The 24,399-nt window shown below is 46.1% G+C and overlaps 1 protein-coding gene across 2 annotated transcripts in view; it reads right to left on the reverse strand.

Annotated features, from left to right (window-relative positions):
- Positions 1-741: 741 nt before the first annotated feature.
- The window catches only part of il1rapl2 (interleukin 1 receptor accessory protein-like 2), a 545,467-nt gene continuing 521,809 nt past the window's right edge, over positions 742-24,399 (reverse strand). Inside the window, exons 9-19 of one of the 2 annotated variants that reach the window (XM_079556203.1) lie at positions 23,137-23,282; positions 15,719-15,859; positions 15,589-15,649; positions 15,409-15,518; positions 11,612-11,757; positions 9,805-9,882; positions 9,606-9,722; positions 6,279-6,401; positions 3,964-4,200; positions 3,860-3,890; positions 742-884 (exon numbers count right to left, since the gene is read on the reverse strand). In XM_079556203.1, the coding sequence (XP_079412329.1) occupies positions 796-884; positions 3,860-3,890; positions 3,964-4,200; positions 6,279-6,401; positions 9,606-9,722; positions 9,805-9,882; positions 11,612-11,757; positions 15,409-15,518; positions 15,589-15,649; positions 15,719-15,859; positions 23,137-23,282 (1,279 nt within the window). In that variant the 3' untranslated portion in view covers positions 742-795. The remainder of the gene's footprint in view (positions 885-3,859; positions 3,891-3,963; positions 4,201-6,278; positions 6,402-9,605; positions 9,723-9,804; positions 9,883-11,611; positions 11,758-15,408; positions 15,519-15,588; positions 15,650-15,718; positions 15,860-23,136; positions 23,283-24,399) is intronic. The other variant, XM_079556204.1, reaches the window with a different exon arrangement.

The raw sequence follows: 24,399 nt of genomic DNA on the forward strand, positions 1-24,399 counted from the left end.
TATTTGTGGTTTGAATCCCACATCATTTCCTTTTGCATGATTCATATTTTCTTTATTTAAACCTCGTTGGTCTTGTTGGTCTTTCCTCGCCCTCAGGTTCTTCTGAGTCCAGTCCTGCTGTTACAAAGGTTTTATGAATGACGTCAGCGGGAGCCAGTCCAGACCGATCCCAGACCTCCCTAACCGTATTATCTGCCGTCGTTCATCTGCAGGAGCTGCTCTGTCTCCTGTATCAGGTTAAAGGCGATGTCATCGGAGGCTTCCAGTCCAGTCTCTCCATGCCAGTAAAGTCTCTCCCCAGAAACCAGCGGACTGTGCTTGGCGATACAACATCTCAACAACTTCAAAATATCTCCTACTTTTTCCTACGTTTCCTACATTGTTTAAGACGCGCGCTTGTTTTAAGGTGGACTGGCAAAGTTCTCGAAGTGTAGCTCTGTTTTAGGTCCACGGATGATCCAGACGTCCTTGAACAGATCCTCCGAAGTTCATCACCGGCGGCGCGTCCAGTTCGTCGGAGGTCCAGGCGTGTTCTGCGCGTCGTGAGAACGCTTCGCTGTAGAATCCGTCTTCGTAGTTTTCAAGCAAACACGGACTGATAGAAAAACATATTCCCGCGAAAGAGCCGACGGATTTGTAAGAATCGCGTTCCTCTCGGAGTTCGGAAAGTCTTGGATGCCTGGTCAGCGAGTCTCAAAGTCTCAGAGCTCCGTAGAAAAGGAGTGGCCCTGACCAGAAGACCGTTTTGGAGCTTGTAAGTGGTGACGGTTCAGCGGCGGCTCAGTCTACCAAATGTCAGAGCTTAGTTCTCTGTTGGTGAGGGGGATGAAGGTGCTGTTCATGTGCACTTCGGGCTTCTTGCCAAGTGTACTGCTCTGGCCCACCTGGAGGAAACACAAGGAACCGGCGTTAGGAGGAACATCTGAGCGCCGGTGCTAACGGCTAACGGCTAACAGCTAACGGCGAGTGCAGATAACACAGAGCATGCCACAGCACACACGCACCAACACAGAAGGGGATGAGGTCATTAAATGTGAGGAATCGTTTACAATGTATTTGAACGACCTCTGCCTTAACGTGCAGGTGAGTTTGTAAAGGAACTGTAGGAACCAGATGTTTACTCTTTATAAAAAGACACATTTGAATTTTTTTCTCACGGTCAGACATGAAACATGCATTAACTTCTCTTTTTTTTTTAGGTCAATAAGGATTTTAAAACATATTTCTATTTGTCAAATTCCAGAAGAATGAGAGAGAGAATGTTTTTACAGTTTTATATTAACTTTTTACAAAACCAAAAGTTCACATACATGTCATTAATATTTCTAGCATTTCCTTTTGTATATTTTGGGTCAAACGTTTTGGATTTCCTTCCACAAACTTCTCACAATAGTTGATGAGTTTTGGTCCATTCGTCCAAACAGCCCTGGTGTCACTGAGACACATGTGTCGGCCATCTTGGGTCTTTGGGTCATTGTCCATTTTCGGACCCATCTGCCCCAAGCTTTAACTTCAATATTTCCACATATTCTTTCTTCATGATGTCGTGTATTTAGTGAAGTGCACCAGCCCCTCCCCCACAGCATGATGCTGCCCCCCTCCCCCACAGCATGGTGCTGCCCCCCTCCCCCACAGCATGATGCTGCCCCCCTCCCCCACAGCATGATGCTGCCCCCCTCCCCCACAGCATGATGCTGCCCCCCTCCCCCACAGCATGATGCTGCCCCCCTCCCCCACAGCATGGCGCTAACACGCACGCTAACACGCACGCTAACACGCACGCTAACACGCACGCTAACACGCACGCTAACACGCACGCTAACACGCGCGCTAACACACACGCTAACACGCACGCTAACACGCACGCTAACACACGCTAACACGCGCGCTAACACACACGCTAACACACGCTAACACGCGCGCTAACACACACGCTAACACACGCTAACACACGCTAACACGCACGCTAACACGCACGCTAACACGCACGCTAACACACGCTAACACGCGCGCTAACACACACGCTAACACACGCTAACACACACGCAAACACACGCTAACACACGCTAACACACGCTAACACACACGCAAACACACGCTAACACACGCTAACACACACGCTAACACACACGCTAAACCACTGTGTTTTTAATAAGGAAATAACAACAACATAGGAAATATAGGAATCTGAGTGTTTGTAAACTTTGGACTTTGATAAAAAGTAACAAAATAAATTGTACAAAATTCTATTTCTCAGACTTCTGGTATAAATAGAAATATTTTTTTAATTCTAATTTACCTAAAAAAGTAAAAGTAAATTCTGGTTTCATGTGAGACACTTTATAAAGTTTGTGTTAAACATCTGGTTCTCAGTATAAGTATAAAGTAGTTCAGTGTAAATAATGGTCAGACAGACCTCGTGGTCCCCAGTGTGAGTTTTAAAGGTAACATATGTAAAGTAGACAGACCTCGTGGTCCCCAGTGCTGTATGTGAGTTTTAAAGGTAACATATGTAAAGTACACAGACCTCGTGGTCCCCAGTGTGAGTTTTAAAGGTAACATATGTAAAGTAGACCTCGTGGTCCCCAGTGCTGTATGTGAGTTTTAAAGGTAACATATGTAAAGTAGACAGACCTCGTGGTCCCCTGTGTGAGTTTTAAAGGTAACATATGTAAAGTAGACAGACCTCGTGGTCCCCAGTGTCTGTATGTGAGTTTTAAAGGTAACATATGTAAAGTAGACAGACCTCGTGGTCCCCAGTGTCTGTATGTGAGTTTTAAAGGTAACATATGTAAAGTACACAGACCTCGTGGTCCCCAGTGCTGTATGTGAGTTTTAAAGGTAACATATGTAAAGTAGACAGACCTCGTGGTCCCCAGTGTGAGTTTTAAAGGTAACATATGTAAAGTAGACAGACCTCGTGGTCCCCAGTGTCTGTATGTGAGTTTTAAAGGTAACATATGTAAAGTAGACAGACCTCGTGGTCCCCAGTGCTGTATGTGAGTTTTAAAGGTAACATATGTAAAGTACACAGACCTCGTGGTCCCCAGTGTGAGTTTTAAAGGTAACATATGTAAAGTAGACAGACCTCGTGGTCCCCAGTGTGAGTTTTAAAGGTAACATATGTAAAGTACACAGACCTCGTGGTCCCCAGTGTCTGTATGTGAGTTTTAAAGGTAACATATGTAAAGTAGACAGACCTCGTGGTCCCCAGTGTGAGTTTTAAAGGTAACATATGTAAAGTAGACAGACCTCGTGGTCCCCAGTGCTGTGTGTGAGTTTTAAAGGTAACATATGTAAAGTACACAGACCTCGTGGTCCCCAGTGTGAGTTTTAAAGGTAACATATGTAAAGTAGACAGACCTCGTGGTCCCCAGTGTGAGTTTTAAAGGTAACATATGTAAAGTAGACAGACCTCGTGGTCCCCAGTGCTGTGTGTGAGTTTTAAAGGTAACATATGTAAAGTAGACAGACCTCGTGGTCCCCAGTGTCTGTATGTGAGTTTTAAAGGTAACATATGTAAAGTAGACAGACCTCGTGGTCCCCAGTGTGAGTTTTAAAGGTAACATATGTAAAGCAGACAGACCTCGTGGTCCCCAGTGCTGTATGTGAGTTTTAAAGGTAACATATGTAAAGTAGACAGACCTCGTGGTCCCCAGTGTGAGTTTTAAAGGTAACATATGTAAAGTAGACAGACCTCGTGGTCCCCAGTGTGTTTTAAAGGTAACATATGTAAAGTAGACAGACCTCGTGGTCCCCAGTGTCTGTATGTGAGTTTTAAAGGTAACATATGTAAAGTAGACAGACCTCGTGGTCCCCAGTGTGAGTTTTAAAGGTAACATATGTAAAGTAGACAGACCTCGTGGTCCCCAGTGCACTGGTCTGAGCCCCTGGGGAGAGAAGAGGGGGAGTCATGCACTGAAGGTCAGGGTTCAAACATGCAGCAGACTCGCTCTGACAGACCTGTCCGTTCAGCAGCGTCATGGGGATGTTGCAGTACACGTGGCGCCCCCCGGGGCCCAGGGTGGAGAACTGCACGGTGGGGGGCGGGGCCAGCGGGGCGAGGGGCGGGGACTGCGGCGGCGGCAGCTGGAACTCATAACTGCGGCAGAAATGTCTCATCTGGGCCGCCGTAGTGTGACCGCCCCCCAGAGGCAGAGTCAGCTGGTTATAGTCCGGGATCTCCGTCGCCAAGGCAACCTGCAACAACATGTGACACGTGACACGGGTTCCTCTGTCACCAAGGCAACCTGCAACAACATGTGACACGTGACACGAGTCCTCTGTCGCCAAGGCAACCTGCAACAACATGTGACACGTGACACGAGTCCTCTGTCGCCAAGGCAACCTGCAACAACATGTGACACGTGACACGGGTTCCTCTGTCGCCAAGGCAACCTGCAACAACATGTGACACGTGACACGGGTTCCTCTGTCGCCAAGGCAACCTGCAACAACATGTGACACGTGACACAGTTCCTCTGTCGCCAAGGCAACCTGCAACAACATGTGACACGTGACACGGGTTCCTCTGTCGCCAAGGCAACCTGCAACAACATGTGACACGTGACACGGGCTCCTCTGTCGCCAAGGCAACCTGCAACAACATGTGACACGTGACACGAGGTCCTCTGTCGCCAAGGCAACCTGCAACAACATGTGACACGTGACACGGGCTCCTCTGTCGCCAAGGCAACCTGCAACAACATGTGACACGTGACACGGGCTCCTCTGTCGCCAAGGCAACCTGCAACAACATGTGACACGGGTTCCTTTGTCGCCAAGGCAACCTGCAACAACATGTGACACGTGACACAGGCTCCTCTGTCGCCAAGGCAACCTGCAACAACATGTGACACGTGACACAGGCTCCTCTGTCGCCAAGGCAACCTGCAACAACATGTGACACGTGACACAGGCTCCTCTGTCGCCAAGGCAACCTGCAACAACATGTGACACGTGACACAGGCTCCTCTGTCACCAAGGCAACCTGCAACAACATGTGACACGTGACACGAGCTCCTCTGTCGCCAAGGCAACCTGCAACAACATGTGACACGTGACACGAGCTCCTCTGTCGCCAAGGCAACCTGCAACAACATGTGACACGTGACACGGGTTCCTCTGTCGCCAAGGCAACCTGCAACAACATGTGACACGGGTTCAAGTCCTTTATGTGCAGTCAGACAAAGGACGATACTTTACATTCAGCTTGTTGACCTGGAGTCAGTACATTCTGTTTATTTCAGGTCCGTTTATCGCCGCTGGGGTAAGAACAGTTTTATTTCTTATTTACCTCAGAACATCTGTCCCCGAGCGGAGGGAAAACCGCTCCAAACAAGACTCATGTTTAAACCCATGTTGATCTGTAGTTTGCCGTGTCAGTCACGTCACTGTTTAACAAACTAATAACTGTCCTATACATGCGTCTCCAATGACATCACACACAGTTACGGCGGCCATTTTGAATACCGAAGTACAATTATGCAGTACTACAACAGGTAACAGTATCTGTACTCAGGATGGAAGTGAAGACGACTGACAGTTTTTATACAGGGAATCATTGCTGAAGAAGAAAAGAGTAAAAACACGGCCCCAGAGACGCACGTCTATGTGACATAAGCAGCAAATATAGCACAGGATTTACTACAGATCTGCTCCACTCTGAAGACTAAAGGAACACAACAAAGAGGAAACAGAAAACCTTTCTCTGTGACTTTTACAGTTTGTCATGTCGACAGAGTCTCAGTCTGAGTCAGTGTTTAAGCTGCTCAACACGTTAGCATGCTACCGGTTAGCAACTGACGATGGCTCCAACACGATGTGGCTCAAATCTGTAAACACTGAGGAAACACTACAGTAACCGCTCTGACCTCTGACCTCTGCCACATGTTGTATCCAGGGCCAGATGTTTGTGGTTCAGGGCTTTCCCTTGGAGAGGGCAGAGCTGTTGAAGCTAAATGCTAACCTGTAGCATGCTAACGTCTTGAGCAGCTTAAACACTGACTCACTGGTTTCTTCACCTAAACGTGTTTTTTTATTATGGTTTTCTTCTTGAGCGATGATTACGAGTCACAAAAATGAGTAGAGATATTGTTACATGTTGTAGTACTGCATAATTCTACTTCGGTATTCAAAATGGCCGCCATAACAACAAAAGTCACATGACTGAAAAGCACGTATAGCACCAGGTCCATATCTTGTATCTCTGCTAAATGGTTTGAACAGTGCTCGTAGTGCTCGTAGTGCTCGTAGTGCTTGTCGTGCTTGTAGTGCACCTGGTGATGGGCGTGTCGAGTGTCGTTGGGCGGGGCCAGAGAGGCGGAGGTCGTCGTCATGGCGATGGTGGAGACGGTGGTCTGAAGGTCCCCGAACAGGCCCTGCTCCCCGGAGTCCAACACCTGAGAACACATGGTTATTACAGTTCCACCAAGGTCACTCTCTTCACTCGGGTCCTTTCTTCTTCTGCTGCTGAAGCGCTGCCATCTGTGTTTCAGGGAGCCTCGCCCTCAGCCTCACCCTCAGCCTCAGCCTCAGCCTCAGCCTCAGCCTCAGCCTCAGCCTCAGCCTCAGCCTCAGCCTCAGCCTCGCCCTCGCCCTCGCCCTCGCCCTCGCCCTCGCCCTCGCCCTCGCCCTCGCCCTCGCCCTCGCCCTCGCCCTCGCCCTCGCCCTCGCCCTCAGCCTCAGCCTCAGCCTCAGCCTCAGCCTCAGCCTCAGCCTCAGCCTCAGCCTCGCCCTCGCCCTCACCACCACAGCCCGGGACAGCGACTGCATCACGGCTGGATCGTGCACTGATCCGCCTCTCACTGAGGACACCACCCTGAGACACTCTGACAGGTTTAAATCCATGGTTTTGTTTTGCTGTTTTGTTGTTGTCAGAGGAATGTTTCGATGTTTACTGAATATGCTGTTTGGAAGTGAGAAAATCTCTTCAAAAATCCAAATTCACCTTGTTTTTGTGTCAATAAATCTCAGGAAAATCTGCATTTTCCTCTGAAAAAACCTTCTGCAGGTTCACGTCGTGGAGGCTTATTTTCCTCATCGCCCAAACACCCGAGGGCCGAACCTCAGCTTTGTCCCTAAAGTAAAGAAGTATTTAGTTGGACATCAGTGGTTCTAAAGCGGCTTCGGGATCCACCGTTACCCTCGCACGACGAGCCCAGGACCCAAAGAAAACTGTCATTTGTCATTTATCGTATCAAATATTGTGTTTTCCACACAGGCTTTTCCAAACAACCCAATAACATTCACTGTGACACACACAGTCAGTGAGTCTGTGCAGTTTCAGATGGAAAATATGAAATAAAACACTTTTGGGTCCTGACCCCCCAGTTGAGAATCACTGTTTAACATTATATGTGACCAAGCAGGACTTTAACAGGGATTTGATTTCTGATTTGTATAATAATGTTTCATCTTGGGGCCAGAGGTTCTGTGCTGGAGGGCCAGATGTGGCGGTTTAAGTTCAGGTCTGAGTCCAGGATCACTCCCACATTTCTAACCTGGTTTGGGGGTTTTGGAGAGAAAGACTCGAGGTGACTGATAATAAAAATATCGTTTATCGAGAGACAAATGGCTTTTTTAAAAGTGACACTCTGACATAATACTGAAGCTTCAAATCCCTCTGCAGGAGCTCAGCTGTTTGCTTGTGGTGCAGCAGCGCCCTCCAGTGGAGAGCTGGTGTACTGCGCCGTTGTTCTGACTCCCACAGGGGAAACCGACGGACAGAAAGCTCCACGTTTAACTTCAGACGTTCAAAGAGCCTGTTTTAGTTTGATCGGGACAGTGTGAACCTGATCAGGGTCAGGGTTAGTCATTATGAATATGCAAATCAAAGCAGGACAGATTTCTCTTGTTTTACTTGTTGGCGTTTGAGAGATTTCTCTTGTTTTACTTGTTGGACTGAGAGATTTCACTTGTTTTACTTGTTGGACTGAGAGATTTCACTTGTTTTACTTGTTGGACTGAGAGATTTCACTTGTTCCGAGAGGGTTTTGACTCATTTCAACACATTTCGTCTTTAGTTCTGGTTATTTTCTGAAGAACACCAGCACACGTCCTCAAACACGACACATTTCCTCAATTCAAGTCATTTAAACCATTGATGTTTTTGAAGTGGAAACCTGACCCGAACCTGGCAGGTCAAAGGTTAAACTGCCCCTGACCCTAATCATAACCCAAACGTATATGTGTAAAAATAAAGAAACTTCCATTAAAACAGGTATAAAAGAGTTAGTTGATTCTAAGTGTGGCCCCTGCATCGCCCCGTGTTCCCCCCCGTTTCCCATCATATTTTGGGATTTTATCCATGACGATGATGAAGTGATATTTTTGCAAAGCACTTATAGAAGAAAACATCGAGAAATGTCCGGAACTATGGCAGGAAGAACACTTACTTACACTGTCTTTTAAACATATTTTCTTTTAATATATATTTTTGTAAATATTTTCCCACTTAAAAAAAAACATCCTATTTAAAAAAAAAAAAAGTTTTCCTATTTCCGATTATGTATTTTTTTCTTCTCACTGTTTTGCTCTTTCCACACATTTTTCCCCAATTTAAAAATAATCCTAATTTTAAAAATATTTTTTGACACATTTACTAATTTCCCCCCAATTCTTCCAATATATACATTTTTTTCACCCATTTTTCCCACTGTGCCCTCTATTCTTCTACTTCTTCCCCCTTGTTTATCTCCCCCCTCCCCCTTTGTTTCTGTTTTCTCCCCATTTCTTCACATTGCAGCTAAAATGTGCCGCAGTTCTGACATCATCTGTGGTCACGTCTGTGGAGTACCGTTCCCTTGTAAAGGACTTCACCACCTGGAGTCGCCTGAACCACCTGCAGCTGAACACCTCCAAGTCAAAGGAGATGGTCCTGGACTTTCGAAGGTGTCGCCCATCTCCTCAGCCTGTGACCATCAATGGCGAGGAGATCGAGGTGGTGACCTCCTATAAATATCTTGGGCTACAGGTGGATGAGAAGCTGGACTGGTCAGTGAACACTAACCAGCTCTACAAGAAAATGCAGTGCAGACTCTACTTCCTGAGGAGGCTTGCTTCTTTTAAGATCTGTAAGAAAGTGCTCCAACTGTTCTACCAGGCAGTAGTGTCTAGTGCTCTGTTCTATGGTGTTGTGTGTTGGGGGGGGAACATCAGAGAGAGGGACACTCAGAGACTGGACAAACTAATTAGAAAGGCCTCCTCTGTGATTGGGGCCGATCAGGACTCTGTTGCGGCTATCTCGGAGAAGAGAACTCTGGAGAAGCTGCTCTCTGTGATGGACAACAGAGACCACCCCCTGATGAGACAGAGGAGCTCCTTCAGTGAGAGGCTGCTCAAAGGACAGGCTCAGGAGATCCTTCTTGCCCAGAGCGATCAGGCTGTATAACAAATCCTTGGGGGGGAGGGGCTAAATGGGAGTGAAATGTTTCTTATAGTACCTCTATATTTTTATACTTTTAAATTATTATTATATTTATTCTCTGCACTGTTACTTTAAATTTGATGTTTGTATGTGTGACTTGATTGTGCAGCTGATAAACTGAATTTCCTTCGGGATTAATAAAGTATATCATATCGTATCGTATGTGACCCGCTCGTACCTGGCGCCTGGACAGCGTCTCCCTGCGTTTGGCCGGCATCTCGTACACCACCTGCTTCCAGAACTTGGAGGACAGTTCGTTGCTTTTGGGGCCTCTCCATTTGATGACGGTCAGGATCTGAGGACGAACACAAACAAGCGTGAACCTCTCAGACGTCCTGCTCCCGTGGACGCCCCGGGGCCGTGGGCGGCGGCCGCACCTTGATGGTGTGTTTGAGGGCCTCCACCTCCTGGTAGTTCATGACGTTCTTCAGGTCCGGACACTCGATCATGATCACCTGGAGGAAAGAGAAGAACATTCAAACAGCTCCGTGGAAAAGGCTGAATCTGCACTGGGAGTGTGTTTGGGCCTCGAGGACGCCGGATTTAGCATTACCCACGCAGAAAGCTAATGCTACAAGCTAACGCTCAGAGAAATAAGCACAAATAAAGTCAATAAAACCAGATAAGAACCTTTAACAATGATCCCACACTGAGCCGGGCTGAGTTTGTAGTTTATTACTCACATCATCTACAGTTAGCTCCGTTAGCTCACTTAGCTCACTTAGCTCAGTTAGCTCACTTAGCTCACTTAGCTCACTTAGCTCACTTAGCTCACTTAGCTCACTTAGCTCAGTTAGCTCAGTTAGCTCACTTAGCTCAGTTAGCTCACTTAGCTCACTTAGCTCACTTAGCTCAGTTAGCTCACTTAGCTCACTTAGCTCACTTAGCTCACTTAGCTCAGTTAGCTCACTTAGCTCAGTTAGCTCACTTAGCTCACTTAGCTCACTTAGCTCAGTTAGCTCAGTTAGCTCAACTAGCTCAGTTAGCTCACTTAGCTCACTTAGCTCAGTTAGCTCACTTAGCTCAGTTAGCTCAACTAGCTCAGTTAGCTCACTTAGCTCACTTAGCTCAGTTAGCTCAACTAGCTCAGTTAGCTCACTTAGCTCACTTAGCTCAGTTAGTTCAGTTAGCTCAGTTAGCTCAGTTAGCTCACTTAGCTCAGTTAGTTCAGTTAGCTCAGTTAGCTCAGTTAGCTCACTTAGCTCAGTTAGCTCAGTTAGTTCAGTTAGCTCAGTTAGCTCACTTAGCTCTGTTAGCTCAGTTAGCTCAACTAGCTCAGTTAGCTCAGTTAGCTCAGTTAGCTCACTTAGCTCACTTAGCTCAGTTAGCTCAACTAGCTCAGTTAGCTCACTTAGCTCACTTAGCTCAGTTAGCTCAACTAGCTCAGTTAGCTCACTTAGCTCACTTAGCTCAGTTAGTTCAGTTAGCTCAGTTAGCTCAGTTAGCTCACTTAGCTCAGTTAGTTCAGTTAGCTCAGTTAGCTCAGTTAGCTCACTTAGCTCAGTTAGCTCAGTTAGTTCAGTTAGCTCAGTTAGCTCACTTAGCTCTGTTAGCTCAGTTAGCTCACTTAGCTCAGTTAGCTCAGTTAGCTCAGTTAGCTCACTTAGCTCACTTAGCTCAGTTAGCTCAGTTAGCTCACTTAGCTCAGTTAGCTCACTTAGCTCAGTTAGCTCAGTTAGCTCACTTAGCTCAGTTAGCTAAAATCTACAAAAAGCATCTGAAGGATCTTTTTCCTCGCGTTGTTGTCGTCACATTTTTGCTGCTCATTTGTGGCTCATTTGGTTTGGTTTTGACCTTCGTTTTCGTCACTATTTTGATGCTTTTTATCAAGAAGCTTTTAGATGTGGGTGAAGAAAAACTGTCACGTTTAAGGCGGGTTTAAGAGGTTGACAGATTGTTATTGCAAATGCAAGATGAACGGAGACTCTGGTGGAGACTGAGGGACTGAAGATCGGTCAGAAACAGCCCAGGTTCTAGCGTTTAATAACATATACAATGTGGACACATGAGGTCCAGTGGGAACATACATGAACATTACAGAACAAGATGGCCTGGGCATGAGCTGAGCTGGAGAACCACTGATTAAACTGGTTCTTTAGTTGTATCTGGTGAAGTGATGGATCACAGGTTTGGGGCTGAAAACACCTTGACCGTCTTATCAGAGGGATCAAACCCGAGCCTCACCTTGATCTCCCCCGTGACGAGCATGGAGTGGAGGCGAGTCTCGATCTGGAAAATGCTCCAGCCTCGTTTGGCCACAAACTCGGGCGTGAGGACGATGATGAGGCGGCGGCTCTGCTCCACGCTGCGAGCCAGGTCCTCGATGTACGCTGCAAAACACATTCAGCTGCAGTTTAGGTTTGATAAAGACGGAAAAAAAACGAGAAACAAAGACACGGTGGTTAGTGCTGTGACGTCCCTGCCCGAGCGGCTCTTTAAGGCCGACTCTAGATGTAGAAAGAGCCGGATCTGTTTCCCCCAGAACTCCAAAGAACGAACACAAGAATCTGCCCGACATCAAGTGAAGCTCCTGCTCTAAAGGCAAAGCTAAAGGCATAAAAACATTAGTCAGACAGTTTTATGAGCTCTTCCTGTCCCGGATCTTTTCCAGTCAGTATTAGCAGGTCCCGACCAGATGAAGAGAAGCTCAGGAGTTACTGATACAAACACCATGTTCTCTGTGGATCCTGGAAACAGAGCTCTTTGAGGAGCTTCTACCTCAGAGCTGAGGTTAACGTGTTTCCTGTCGGGACGTCCCGTGCACTGAAACAGCTGATTCATTCAGTCGTGTTTACAGACCTGTCTCTGTCTGTTCTTCTCCGACTCTCCCAGTGCATTGTGGGCTATACTGACCACCGCTTTTCAGAATACATTGTGGGAAATGTTGAGTGCACTACTTTTTTCTCCCTGGACATTTGCATTCGGACACGCCTACAACATGTGACCACTATAGTGACTATATAATAACTATATAGTCACTATATAGTGACTGTATAGGGAACCGTGTGGACATTCAGCCTGTGAGTCTCTGTCTCTTTTCTAGTTTTTCCTGATCATGAGCGGATCATTTTCTGAATAAATAAATACCGTCGAGTTCCGGGCGCTTTGAGCAGAAGCTGCTCGCCCGTCTCCAAACTGACTCCTCTGACGGCGCCGCTGTCGGCCATCTTGTCTGGTCCTGAGAGAGTGAGTGACAGGAGGAGACGCCGCCGTGACAGAAGCGCTGCCTCAGGATTTGGCTCCGGAACAATCTGCTGATGTGACTTCAGCTAAACTTTAGACCCAAGCACTTTCCAGGAGGCCTGACCTGAAACCCTGAGGACGGTTTGAAACTGGAGGAAATCAGACTTTCCTGATAAATGTCATCACAGTCCAGCTTCTCTTTTCTACATCTCACTGCGGTGTTCACTTCCCCACCTCGAGCTCAACGCCAAAAACAACAGAATTTAAATCTACGCCACACTTCGGTTTCCTCTGAGAATGATATTCCGCGTCCACCTGTGGCCTCAGTCCCGGCGCAGAGAAAACATTTGTCTCCAGATGTTTCTGTGTCGTGGTTCGTGAGCTCCTCTGTGACATATTCATGAGCAGCGTCCAGTTCTGCTTCCCTCTGTTTCTGCGGTGATTCCGCGCCGCGTCTGTGTAAAGGATGGGTTTGCAAACGCGGCGTGATTATGCACAACGTAATGAGGCCATATTTCAGTCTGCGGAGTTCACTTAACTGTGTGCAGATAAAGGATGGGGCGAACAGGAAGCTTTGTTTCAGACTTTAAAAGACTCCTCCAACAAAGTGGAGGTTATAGAAACAGCCTCTGTCCGTCTGTGGCTGGACTTACATCGGTGAAGATGTTTCCTGAAGAGTCTTCGAACTTACCATTCAGGGCATTTCAAACACAATGTAAATGTCCTTTAGCATAAGCCCCGCCCCCTTAGCCCGTGGAGTGGGGTTTATCACAGATCATAACGGGGGACAAGGGCCTTTAAAAGACTCTCTCTGAGACTGAGGCACAATGAGCTACAATGTTCAGTGGAGGAATATATTTAAAATGTACCACAAAGAGGAAACTTCACTGTCGAGGCTAAAGCACCAGTGTGTTCTAGGAAATCCAAAATAAGTTGAGTTATTCTTATGTTAGTCCAGTATTGACTCTCATCCTCCCCACCTGAGGAAAAGTTCACCAGTGAGTGAATTCAATCGGGTCAGGAGAACATGTACGAATATGTGAATATGTGACTCTCAGGCAGGCAGATGAATGAGAGACAGAGTGGACTCCATCACACAGGAGGAGTGTCTCAGACAGACGGACAAAAGATATACCCAGACGTTACTTCAAATACTCTGCACAAGGAAAACATCTTAAAAAGACACTGGCATGTTGTCAGTGCTAATCCACTATTTAAAACAGCTTTGATGATGTTCCTCAAGTCTATAAACGTCCACCAAACCTAAGGCAAAAGCTGGAGCCATCAGATTCCACTGGACCCCCCCCCTTAATCAGGATTATGAGATCAAGCACTTCCTTTAATCTTCAATCTATATGTGATAAGCACTTTTATTATATTGTGTATATATATTAATGTTTTCTCTATATCTGCAGACAACTTGTAATATATATATATGTATTTATTATGATGTGTGTGTCAGACTCCTCCTGCTCACTGTGGATGAGCCGACCTATCAGTGGGTAGAGGTTCTATACAGGAGAGGCCACTCGTCTGAAACATGACTCAGTGCAGTGACAATAACAAGAACCTGAAAACTCACCAGGAAAGGTCTAAATAAAGCCGACAGCGCTGGAGCTACGAACCCGAACCTGAAGGAATACTGGACTTTTTTTTCCAGTATTCCTACAGATACTGGTAGGGGGTTCAGAGGGAGGATCTTCATGTTAGGTTCATCTTATGTTCATGTCTTGTTCATGTGTTGTTCATGTGTTGTTCATGTCTTGTTCATGTGTTGTTCATGTGTTGTTCATGTCTTGTTCATGTCTTGTTCATGTGTTGTTCATGTCTTGTTCATGTCTTGTTCATGCCTTGTTCATGTCTTGTTCATGTCTTGTTCATGTCTTGTTCATGCCTTGTTCATGTCTTGTTCATGTCTTGTTCATGTCTTGTTCACGTCTTGTTCACGTCTTGTTCACGTCTTGTTCACGTCTTGTTCACGTCTTGTTCATGTTTTGTTCACGTCTTGTTCACGTCTTGTTCACGTCTTGTTCATGTCTTGTTCATGTCTTGTTCACGTCTTGTTCACGTCTTGTTCACGTCTTGTTCACGTCTTGTTCACGTCTTGTTCACGTCTTGTTCATGTCTTGTTCATGTGTTGTTCATGTCTTGTTCATGTCTTGTTCATGTCTTGTTCATGCTTTGTTCATGTCTTGTTCATGCCTTGTTCATGTCTTGTTCATGTCTTGTTCATGCTTTGTTCATGTCTTGTTCATGTCTTGTTCATGTCTTGTTCATGTCTTGTTCATGTCTTGTTCATGTGTTCATGTCTTGTTCATGTCTTGTTCACGTCTTGTTCACGTCTTGTTCACGTCTTGTTAACGTCTTGTTCATGTCTTGTTCATGTGTTGTTCATGTCTTGTTCATGTCTTGTTCATGTCTTGTTCATGCTTTGTTCATGTCTTGTTCATGCCTTGTTCATGTCTTGTTCATGTCTTGTTCATGCTTTGTTCATGTCTTGTTCATGTCTTGTTCATGTCTTGTTCATGTCTTGTTCATGTCTTGTTCATGTCTTGTTCATGTCTTGTTCATGTCTTGTTCATGTCTTGTTCATGCCTTGTTCACGTCTTGTTCACGTCTTGTTCATGTCTTGTTCACGTCTTGTTCACGTCTTGTTCACGTCTTGTTCATGCTTTGTTCATGCCTTGTTCATGCCTTGTTCATGTCTTGTTCATGTCTTGTTCATGTGTTCATGTCTTGTTCATGTCTTGTTCATGCCTTGTTCATGTCTTGTTCATGTCTTGTTCATGTTCACTCACTGCTGCTGGGGATCAGGTCTCGGTCGGGGATGAACAGCTTGTATCCGTGGTGCTTCTCCAGAACATCTGGGAGGATCTCCAGGGCGAAGGCCTCCTCGTCACTGCAGGACCTGAGGGAAACACAGGAGGTCCTTCACATGAGGGTCAGACTCACCTCACCTCCCCCAGGCGAGCACTCACCTCCCCAGGTTCTCCAGGTCCACCTTGGTGTAGGACAGGTAGGCGTCGTACTCCTTGTTGTCTGCAGGGGGAGCACAGAGCGTTATTACTGAACGGTACTGAACAGAGAACCCCCCCGGGCCCCCCTCACCGTCCTCCGTCTCGTCGCTGCCGAAGTGCCTCCTGTAGCAGAGCAGGATCTCCAGGTTGTAGCACTTGTACAGAGCCGTGAGGACCCCCAGGAGCAGCAGGATTACCCCGAGACCCCCGGCCAGCTCCAGCCTGTACATGTCTGAGAGAGAGAGAGAGAGAGGGGGGGGGGTCAGAGGGAGGACCTCAGAGACCCCCGGCCAGCTCCAGCCTGTACATGTCTGAGAGAGAGAGAGAGACGGGGGGTCAGAGGGAGGACCTGAGAGACCCCCGGCCAGCTCCAGCCTGTACATGTCTGAGAGAGAGAGAGAGACGGGGGGTCAGAGGGAGCACCTCAGAGACCCCCGGCCAGCTCCAGCCTGTACATGTCTGAGAGAGAGAGAGGGGGGGTCAGAGGGAGGACCTGAGAGACCCCCGGCCAGCTCCAGCCTGTACATGTCTGAGAGAGAGAGAGAGGGGGGGGGTCAGAGGGAGGACCTCAGAGACCCCCGGCCAGCTCCAGCCTGTACATGTCTGAGGGAGAGAGAGAGGGAGGGGGGGTCAGAGGGAGGACCTGAGAGACCCCCGGCCAGCTCCAGCCTGTACATGTCTGAGAGAGAGAGAGAAGGGGGGGGTCAGAGGGAGCACCTCAGAGACCCCCGGCCAGCTCCAGCCTGTACATGTCTGAGGGAGAGAGAGAGGGGGGGGGGTCAGAGGGAGCACCTCAGAGACCCCCGGCCAGCTCCAGCCTGTACATGTCTGAGAGAGAGAGAGAGGGGGGGTCAGAGGGAGGACCTCAGAAACCCCCGGCCAGCTCCAGCCTGTACATGTCTGAGAGAGAGAGAGAGGGGGGGTCAGAAGGAGGACCTGAGAGACCCCGGCCAGCTCCAGCCTGTACATGTCTGAGAGAGAGAGAGGGGGGGTCAGAGGGAGGACCTCAGAGACCCCCGGCCAGCTCCAGCCTGTACATGTCTGAGAGAGAGAGAGGGGGGGGGTCAGAGGGAGGACCTGAGAGACCCCCGGCCAGCTCCAGCCTGTACATGTCTGAGAGAGAGAGAGAGAGGGGGGGGTCAGAGGGAGGACCTCAGGGTTTGGGTTAGGGGGACCTGAGGGTTAGGGTTAGGGGGACCTGAGGGTTTGGGGGACCTGAGGGTTTGGGTTAGGAGGACCTGAGGGTTTGGGTTAGTGGGACCTGAGGGTTTGGGTTAGGGGGACCTGAGGGTTTGGGTTAGGGGGACCTGAGGGTTTGGGTTAGGGGGACCTGAGGGTTTGGGTTAGGGGGACCTGAGGGTTTGGGTTAGGGGGACCTGAGGGTTTGGGTTAGAGGGACCTGAGGGTTAGGGTTAGGGGGACCTGAGGGTTTGGGTTAGGGGGACCTGAGGGTTTGGGTTAGGGGGACCTGAGGGTTTGGGTTAGGGGGACCTGAGGGTTAGGGTTAGGGGGACCTGAGGGTTTGGGTTAGGGGGACCTGAGGGTTTGGGTTAGGGGGACCTGAGGGTTAGGGTTAGGGGGACCTGAGGGTTTGGGTTAGGGGGACCTGAGGGGTTTGGGTTAGGGGGACCTGAGGGTTTGGGTTAGGGGGACCTGAGGGTTGGGGTTAGGGGGACCTGAGGGTTTGGGTTAGGGGGACCTGAGGGTTTGGGTTAGGGGGACCTGAGGGTTTGGGTTAGGGGGACCTGAGGGTTGGGGTTAGGGGGACCTGAGGGTTGGGGTTAGGGGGACCTGAGGGTTTGGGTTAGGGGGACCTGAGGGTTTGGGGGACCTGAGGGTTGGGGTTAGGGGGACCTGAGGGTTAGGGTTAGGGGGACCTGAGGGTTTGGGTTAGGGGGACCTGAGGGTTTGGGTTAGGGGGACCTGAGGGTTTGGGTTAGGGGGACCTGAGGGTTAGGGTTAGGGGGACCTGAGGGTTTGGGGTTAGGGGGACCTGAGGGTTTGGGTTAGGGGGACCTGAGGGTTTGGGTTAGGGGGACCTGAGGGTTTGGGTTAGGGGGACCTGAGGGTTTGGGTTAGGGGGACCTGAGGGTTTGGGTTAGGGGGACCTGAGGGTTAGGGTTAGGGGGACCTGAGGGTTAGGGTTAGGGGGACCTGAGGGTTTGGGTTAGGGGGGCCTGAGGGTTTGGGTTAGGGGGACCTGAGGGTTTGGGTTAGGGGGGCCTGAGGGTTTGGGTTAAGGGGACCTGAGGGTTTGGGTTAGGGGGACCTGAGGGTTTGGGTTAGGGGGACCTGAGGGTTTGGGTTAGGGGGACCTGAGGGTTAGGGGGACCTGAGGGTTTGGGTTAGGGGGACCTGAGGGTTTGGGTTAGGGGGACCTGAGGGTTTGGGTTAGGGGGACCTGAGGGTTTGGGTTAGGGGGACCTGAGGGTTTGGGTTAGGGGGACCTGAGGGTTAGGGTTAGGGGGACCTGAGGGTTAGGGTTAGGGGGACCTGAGGGTTTGGGTTAGGGGGGCCTGAGGGTTTGGGTTAGGGGGACCTGAGGGTTTGGGTTAGGGGGGCCTGAGGGTTTGGGTTAAGGGGACCTGAGGGTTTGGGTTAGGGGGACCTGAGGGTTTGGGTTAGGGGGACCTGAGGGTTTGGGTTAGGGGGACCTGAGGGTTTGGGTTAGGGGGACCTGAGGGTTTGGGTGACCTGAGGGTTTGGGTTAAGGGGACCTGAGGGTTTGGGTTAGGGGGACCTGAGGGTTTGGGTTAGGGGGACCTGAGGGTTTGGGGGACCTACAGAGCAAATAAAAAAAACAACATAAATTTGAATCACTGATAGTAAAAGGCGAGAGTGCAGTGTTTTACTCAAGTAAGAAACAGATACTTCACAATACTCAAGTACAAGTAAAAAGTACCATATGGTAAAACAACCGTGCAATGACTTCCAAAAGTACTACTACCTCTGCTTATAATGAGTTTATTTAAAGATATCGCCTCATGTTTGTTCAGTTTGATGAAGCTGCGTTCCCCTGAGCCTCCACCAGGCGTCACTGCTGCCTCACTTTACACACTCTCTGTCCAGAGAACAGGCCCTGCTCTGACTGTGAAAGAACTCTCATTTTCACTCAACATTGTTATTAAAGCTGATAAGGATTTCCTGCTCTGCCCTCGGCGCCTCCTTCACGTGTCGCTCACACTTCACAAAGAGCTGATCCCAAACCCGATAACGCCACCGCCGCCGCCGCCGCCGCCGGAGTTTACATTTAAACCGTGTCTTTGGAGGAAAACGATAAGGAAGTAAAGTTACAGAGAAAACATTTCATTTACAGATTTCTATTACTGACATAAATAACGGATGAGCAGTGAAAACATACCAGAAAAACAGACACTGTGACCCCCCAAGGAGCAGATTCACTAAAGCACCTTTACCTCCGACCTGCAGTCTGACCATGAAGACGCCGCCGCTCCCACCGCCAGGTCCTGAATAAAACCCTGAGCAAAGTCGGCCATTTTGATTTCTAACGCCACAGGAAGTGTCTCTGTCGGAAACGTTATGGTGACACTGGGTTGGTTTAGGCTTTAAGCAGAGCACCAGGAGAACAGTGGAGTCGCTCCCGGCCACCAGGGGGCGGTGTTACAGGAACGTCAGCTCCATGAGGACCAAAGAGAAGAACTTTCCTCTTGGTTAGCGCTAGATCGTATGCTGCGGAGGGACGTCTGCTGTGAGTTTGTATAGATCTATGAGTTGGTTTGTCCAAAAATACAAATAATCCTAATCCTTAAGGTTAACCCCTTAACTCCCACCTGAACCGAGCACAGTTTCTCCAGTTTGGCTTTACCCCAATCCAAAAGCTTCTGGAAAAAGGGTGTGAAAATAGCAATAAAACAATAATGGAAATGTGAGAAAAAAGTGAGAAAACATTGACAAAAAAAAGTGACGAAAAATTTATGAAAAAGTGGCAAAAATGTCACAAAAAATGGACAAAAAATTGATAAAAAAAATGGACCAAAAAATGTAAAAAATGTGACAAAAAAATTATAAAAAATTGACGAAAAAATGACAAAAATGTGACAAAAAATTCAAAAAAAACGATAAAAAAAATGTTAAAAATGAGACAAAAAAATGATTAAAAATTGACAAAAATGTGACAAAAAATGATAAAAAAGTGACAAAAAATTACAAAAAATCGATTAAAAAAAAATGTCATAAATGTGACAAAAAAATGATTAAAAATGGACAAAAAAATGACAAAAATGTGATAAAAAATTACAAAAAAGTTACTAAAATGAGTTTAATTCCCAACAAAAAAATGTTGGGAAAAAATGTGATGACGTGAGGAAAAAGCTCCTCTGGGTTCAGGTGGGAGTTAAGAGGTTAACCATTTCCCTGACCTTCATTTGTGTCATGATATCTCACGTTTTCACAGCAGACTGTCCCTCCGGAGCAGAACATCTAGCACTAACCTTTCCTCTTTCCCCTTAAAGGAACAGGCCTCCGTTCTTCCATCCTGAGACATGTTCTTACCTGAGCTTAGACGAGTTCATGTGTACCTGTCTGGTCTTTGTGTGTGCGCTCAGTCACGCAAAACGACCAAGATGTTGTTAGCATTTGGCCTCTCCCAGTGTATTCCTATGGCTCCAAAAGGGGGTGGAGTTAGAAGCGACCGAGCTCTTCCACGGACACAAAGACCAGACAGGTAAGGATCAACTCGTCTAAGAACACGTCTCTGTATGAATAAACGGTGACCTGTCCCTTTAAAAAAACTAAAACTGAACTTTTACACATTTATGTTTTGGTTTGAGCAAAAGTTCCTAAGGGAGGATTATATTGTATATAGTGTGAAGCAGATATAGTAAAGCACAGATGTATATAGTATATAGTATATAGTATATAGTATATAGTATATAGCAGAGGAAAAGCAGCATGTATAGTGTATAGTATATAGTATATAGTATATAGCAGAGGAGAAGCAGCATGTATAGTGTATAGTGTATAGTGTATAGTATATAGTATATAGCAGAGGAGAAGCAGCATGTATAGTGAATAGTGTATAGTATATAGTATATAGCAGAGGAGAAGCAGCATGTATAGTGTATATTAGGGGTGGGCAAGTTTGCGTTGAGGCGGCACAATTTTTATCATCGCCAAAACACTAAGGGCCGAACCTCAACATTTTAGCTTAAGGTAAAGAACTTTTTTCTGCAAATGCCAGTTTTTTACATCAGTGGTTCCCAAGTCAGGACCCAACGTGACCCTCGGATGAAACCTTTATTTGTCATACAAAATATTGTGTTTTCCCACACAAGTTTTCACTGAAAAAGCAGCAGAGATGCCTTTAAAAACTGACATTCCAAATATTGAAAAAAGGTTCCCCATGGACTAGAGACCCACTGAAAAAGATTCCACAACACGCTTTTGGCTCCTGACCCACCAGTTGGGATATTCTCCCTGGACATTTTTAAAATACTGACACTAGTTCTTGCATGTTTAGAGCTCTGTAAAAGGAATTTCAGCTCTTATTTGCATAATAATGTTTCTGAAAATCATCTTGTGGGCCAGAGGTTCTGTGCTGGAGGGCCGGATTTGGCCCGCGCGCCTGACGTTGCCTACCCCTGGTGTATATGGTGGAGTCTCTCAGGTAAAGCACAGATGTATATAGTATATAGTATATAGTGTAGAGTATATAGTATATAGTATATAGCAGAGGAGAAGCAGCATGTATAGCATATATAGCAGTCTCTCTGATTGTTTGTAACTCGTCTAACTCGTCTGAAGTGGCTGAGATGAAATGACGCTGCTCTCGGGAGGTAAAGCACAGATGTATATAGTATATAGTATATAGTATATAGTAGTATATAGCAGAGGAGAAGCAGCATGTATAGCATATATAGCGGCGTCTCTGATTGTTTGTAACTCGTCTAACTCGTCTGAAGTGTCTGAGATGAAATGACGCTCCTCTCGGGAGTAAAACTATCCACTGACGATTTGGACCCTCCCGCTCGGTGATCTCCGTTATTTCGGTTATTTTCCGCGGAGCCGCTTCGGGTGAAAAAAACAGCTCTGCAATTCTACGGCAATTTCCCAAAACAACATTTTCACTGTTAGCGTGATTTTACTGTCAGGCTGTGTGTTTCTCACGGCGGCTCCGAAACAACGGGATCAATGAGAGAGAAACGAGAGAGAGAGTTTGAGTTTGGAAACTGGATCGTCAACACGGAGAATGTTTTATATCATTTATATTCAGGTAAAAGACTAAAGATGTTGTTAAAGAGCGGCTCTAAAGGTTCGTCACGTCTGAAACTAATATATGATACAGACTCAGTACATGGAAATATAGACTTGATATATAATATAAATATCATTAAAACTATAACAGAGGCTTGTGTTACTTTGCATGAGTCATGAGTCAGATTCTACTTTCACATTTTAAAGGAACAGGCACCGTTTTTAATACTGAGACATGTTCTTAGCTTAGACGAGTTCATGTGTACCTGTCTGGTCTTCACGCATGTCCTCAGTCACGTAAACACAGCACAGACGGCGTTAGCGTTTAGCCTCCTCTCCTCTATAGCAGTGGTTCTCAACCTGGGGGTCGCGATTTGGGGGGTCACCGGATCATTTGAATAAAAGATACAGATTTTCATTAGCGTATAAGCTAATGTGTTATGTGTTAATTTGCCAGAGTGCCATTATTTGTTCGTAGTTTGATGAATTTTATTTCCGCCATTTGTTTTTTAAGAATTATGTCGGCTAATGTTCCTATTTCTCACGGTGTGACCCGGGCGGGGGGTCAGAATGGGGGTCGCGGCTCCGAAAGGTTGAGAACCACTGCTCTATAGCTCCAAACCAGGTGAAGATAGAAGCTACCGAGCTCTTCCACGTTTCCACTCTTTAAATATGGCGGATGTGGAACTACTCCTGGTATTATTACGCCTCATGATATAGTTCCACATTATTATACTTTGTAGTGGAACACTTCACGTAACCATATTTAAATAGTGAAAACGTGGAAAAGCTCGGTAGCTTCTATCTCCACCTGGTTTGGAGCTATAGAGGAGGAGAGGCTAAATGCTAACATGAACTCGTCTAAGCTAAGAACATGTCTCAGTATTAAAAACGCCGGCCTGTTCCTTTAAGATGAATTACAGAAATAAAGGAGACTCTTATTGTTCTTTATTATTGTAAAGATTCCACAGCACAGGTCCACGTGTCGGGACCACAGAGCTTTAGGAGGAGGAAAGTTCTTCCACGTCCTCCTGGTGAAAGAGATGTAGTTTCTAACACATTGTAACTCACTGCTGTTTTCTTCAAATACAGAAAAGCTTATTCTGATCTGCTGAAGACCTTCTGTGTAGGCGGAGTTTGTTGATTTCAGGATTCTGTCTGCGTCCGCCGGGGTCGTGACCTCTGACCCCTCAGATCAGACCCGGCGCTCTGATGTTCCACGCCGCGCCTCATGCATTTCTCACAGGATTATTAAACGCAGAAGGAGAGGCTTTTGTCACGGGTTGGACTCCTCACCTTTCTTGATGAGGATGGCGCTGCCCCCCCTCCTCCCGATGTGGTTCTCCACGTAGCAGGTGTAGTTGTTGAGGTCGGCCTCCTCCACGTGGTCGAAGATCAGCGACAGCTCCACCTCCTTCTCGCCCAGGTGCTCGCGGATCATCCTGAAGGACACGAGACAACGACATAAACGTGCTGTATCTCTTTAGTTTGGATTTTCTGACGACTTTTAGTCACTGGGTTAGTTTAACACATGAATAAACCCCTGGGCATAAAACAGAGTAAGAATCTCTAAGAATCTGTTAGCCGCGAGTTAGCAACATTAGCAACATTGAGATAACATTAAGATAACATTAAGATAAGATAACATTAAGATAACATTAAGATAACATTAAGATAACATTAAGATAAGATAACATTAAGATAACATTAAGATAACATTAAGATAACATTAAGATAAGATAACATTAAGATAACATTAAGATAACATTAAGATAACATTAAGATAAGATAACATTGAGATAACATTAAGATAACATTAAGATAAGATAACATTAAGATAACATTAAGATAACATTAAGATAAGATAACATTAAGATAAGATAACATTAAGATAACATTAAGATAAGATAACATTAAGATAACATTAAGATAACATTAAGATAACATTAAGATAAGATAACATTAAGATAAGATAACATTAAGATAACATTAAGATAACATTAAGATAAGATAACATTAAGATAACATTAAGATAACATTAAGATAACATTAAGATAAGATAACATTAAGATAACATTAAGATAACATTAAGATAAGATAACATTAAGATAAGATAACATTAAGATAACATTAAGATAAGATAACATTAAGATAACATTAAGATCACATTAAGATAACATTAAGATAACATTAAGATCACATTAAGATAACATTAAGATAACATTAAGATAAGATAACATTAAGATAACATTAAGATAAGATAACATTAAGATAAGATAACATTAAGATAAGATAACATTAAGATAAGATAACATTAAGATAAGATAACATTAAGATAAGATAACATTAAGATAACATTAAGATAACATTAAGATAAGATAACATTAAGATAAGATAACATTAAGATAACATTAAGATAACATTAAGATAACATTAAGATAAGATAACATTAAGATAACATTAAGATAACATTAAGATAAGATAACATTAAGATAAGATAACATTAAGATAAGATAACATTAAGATAACATTAAGATAACATTAAGATCACATTAAGAT

This window comes from Gobius niger, assembly GCF_951799975.1.
Source record: "Gobius niger genome assembly, chromosome: 5".
Taxonomy (NCBI): domain Eukaryota; kingdom Metazoa; phylum Chordata; class Actinopteri; order Gobiiformes; family Gobiidae; genus Gobius; species Gobius niger.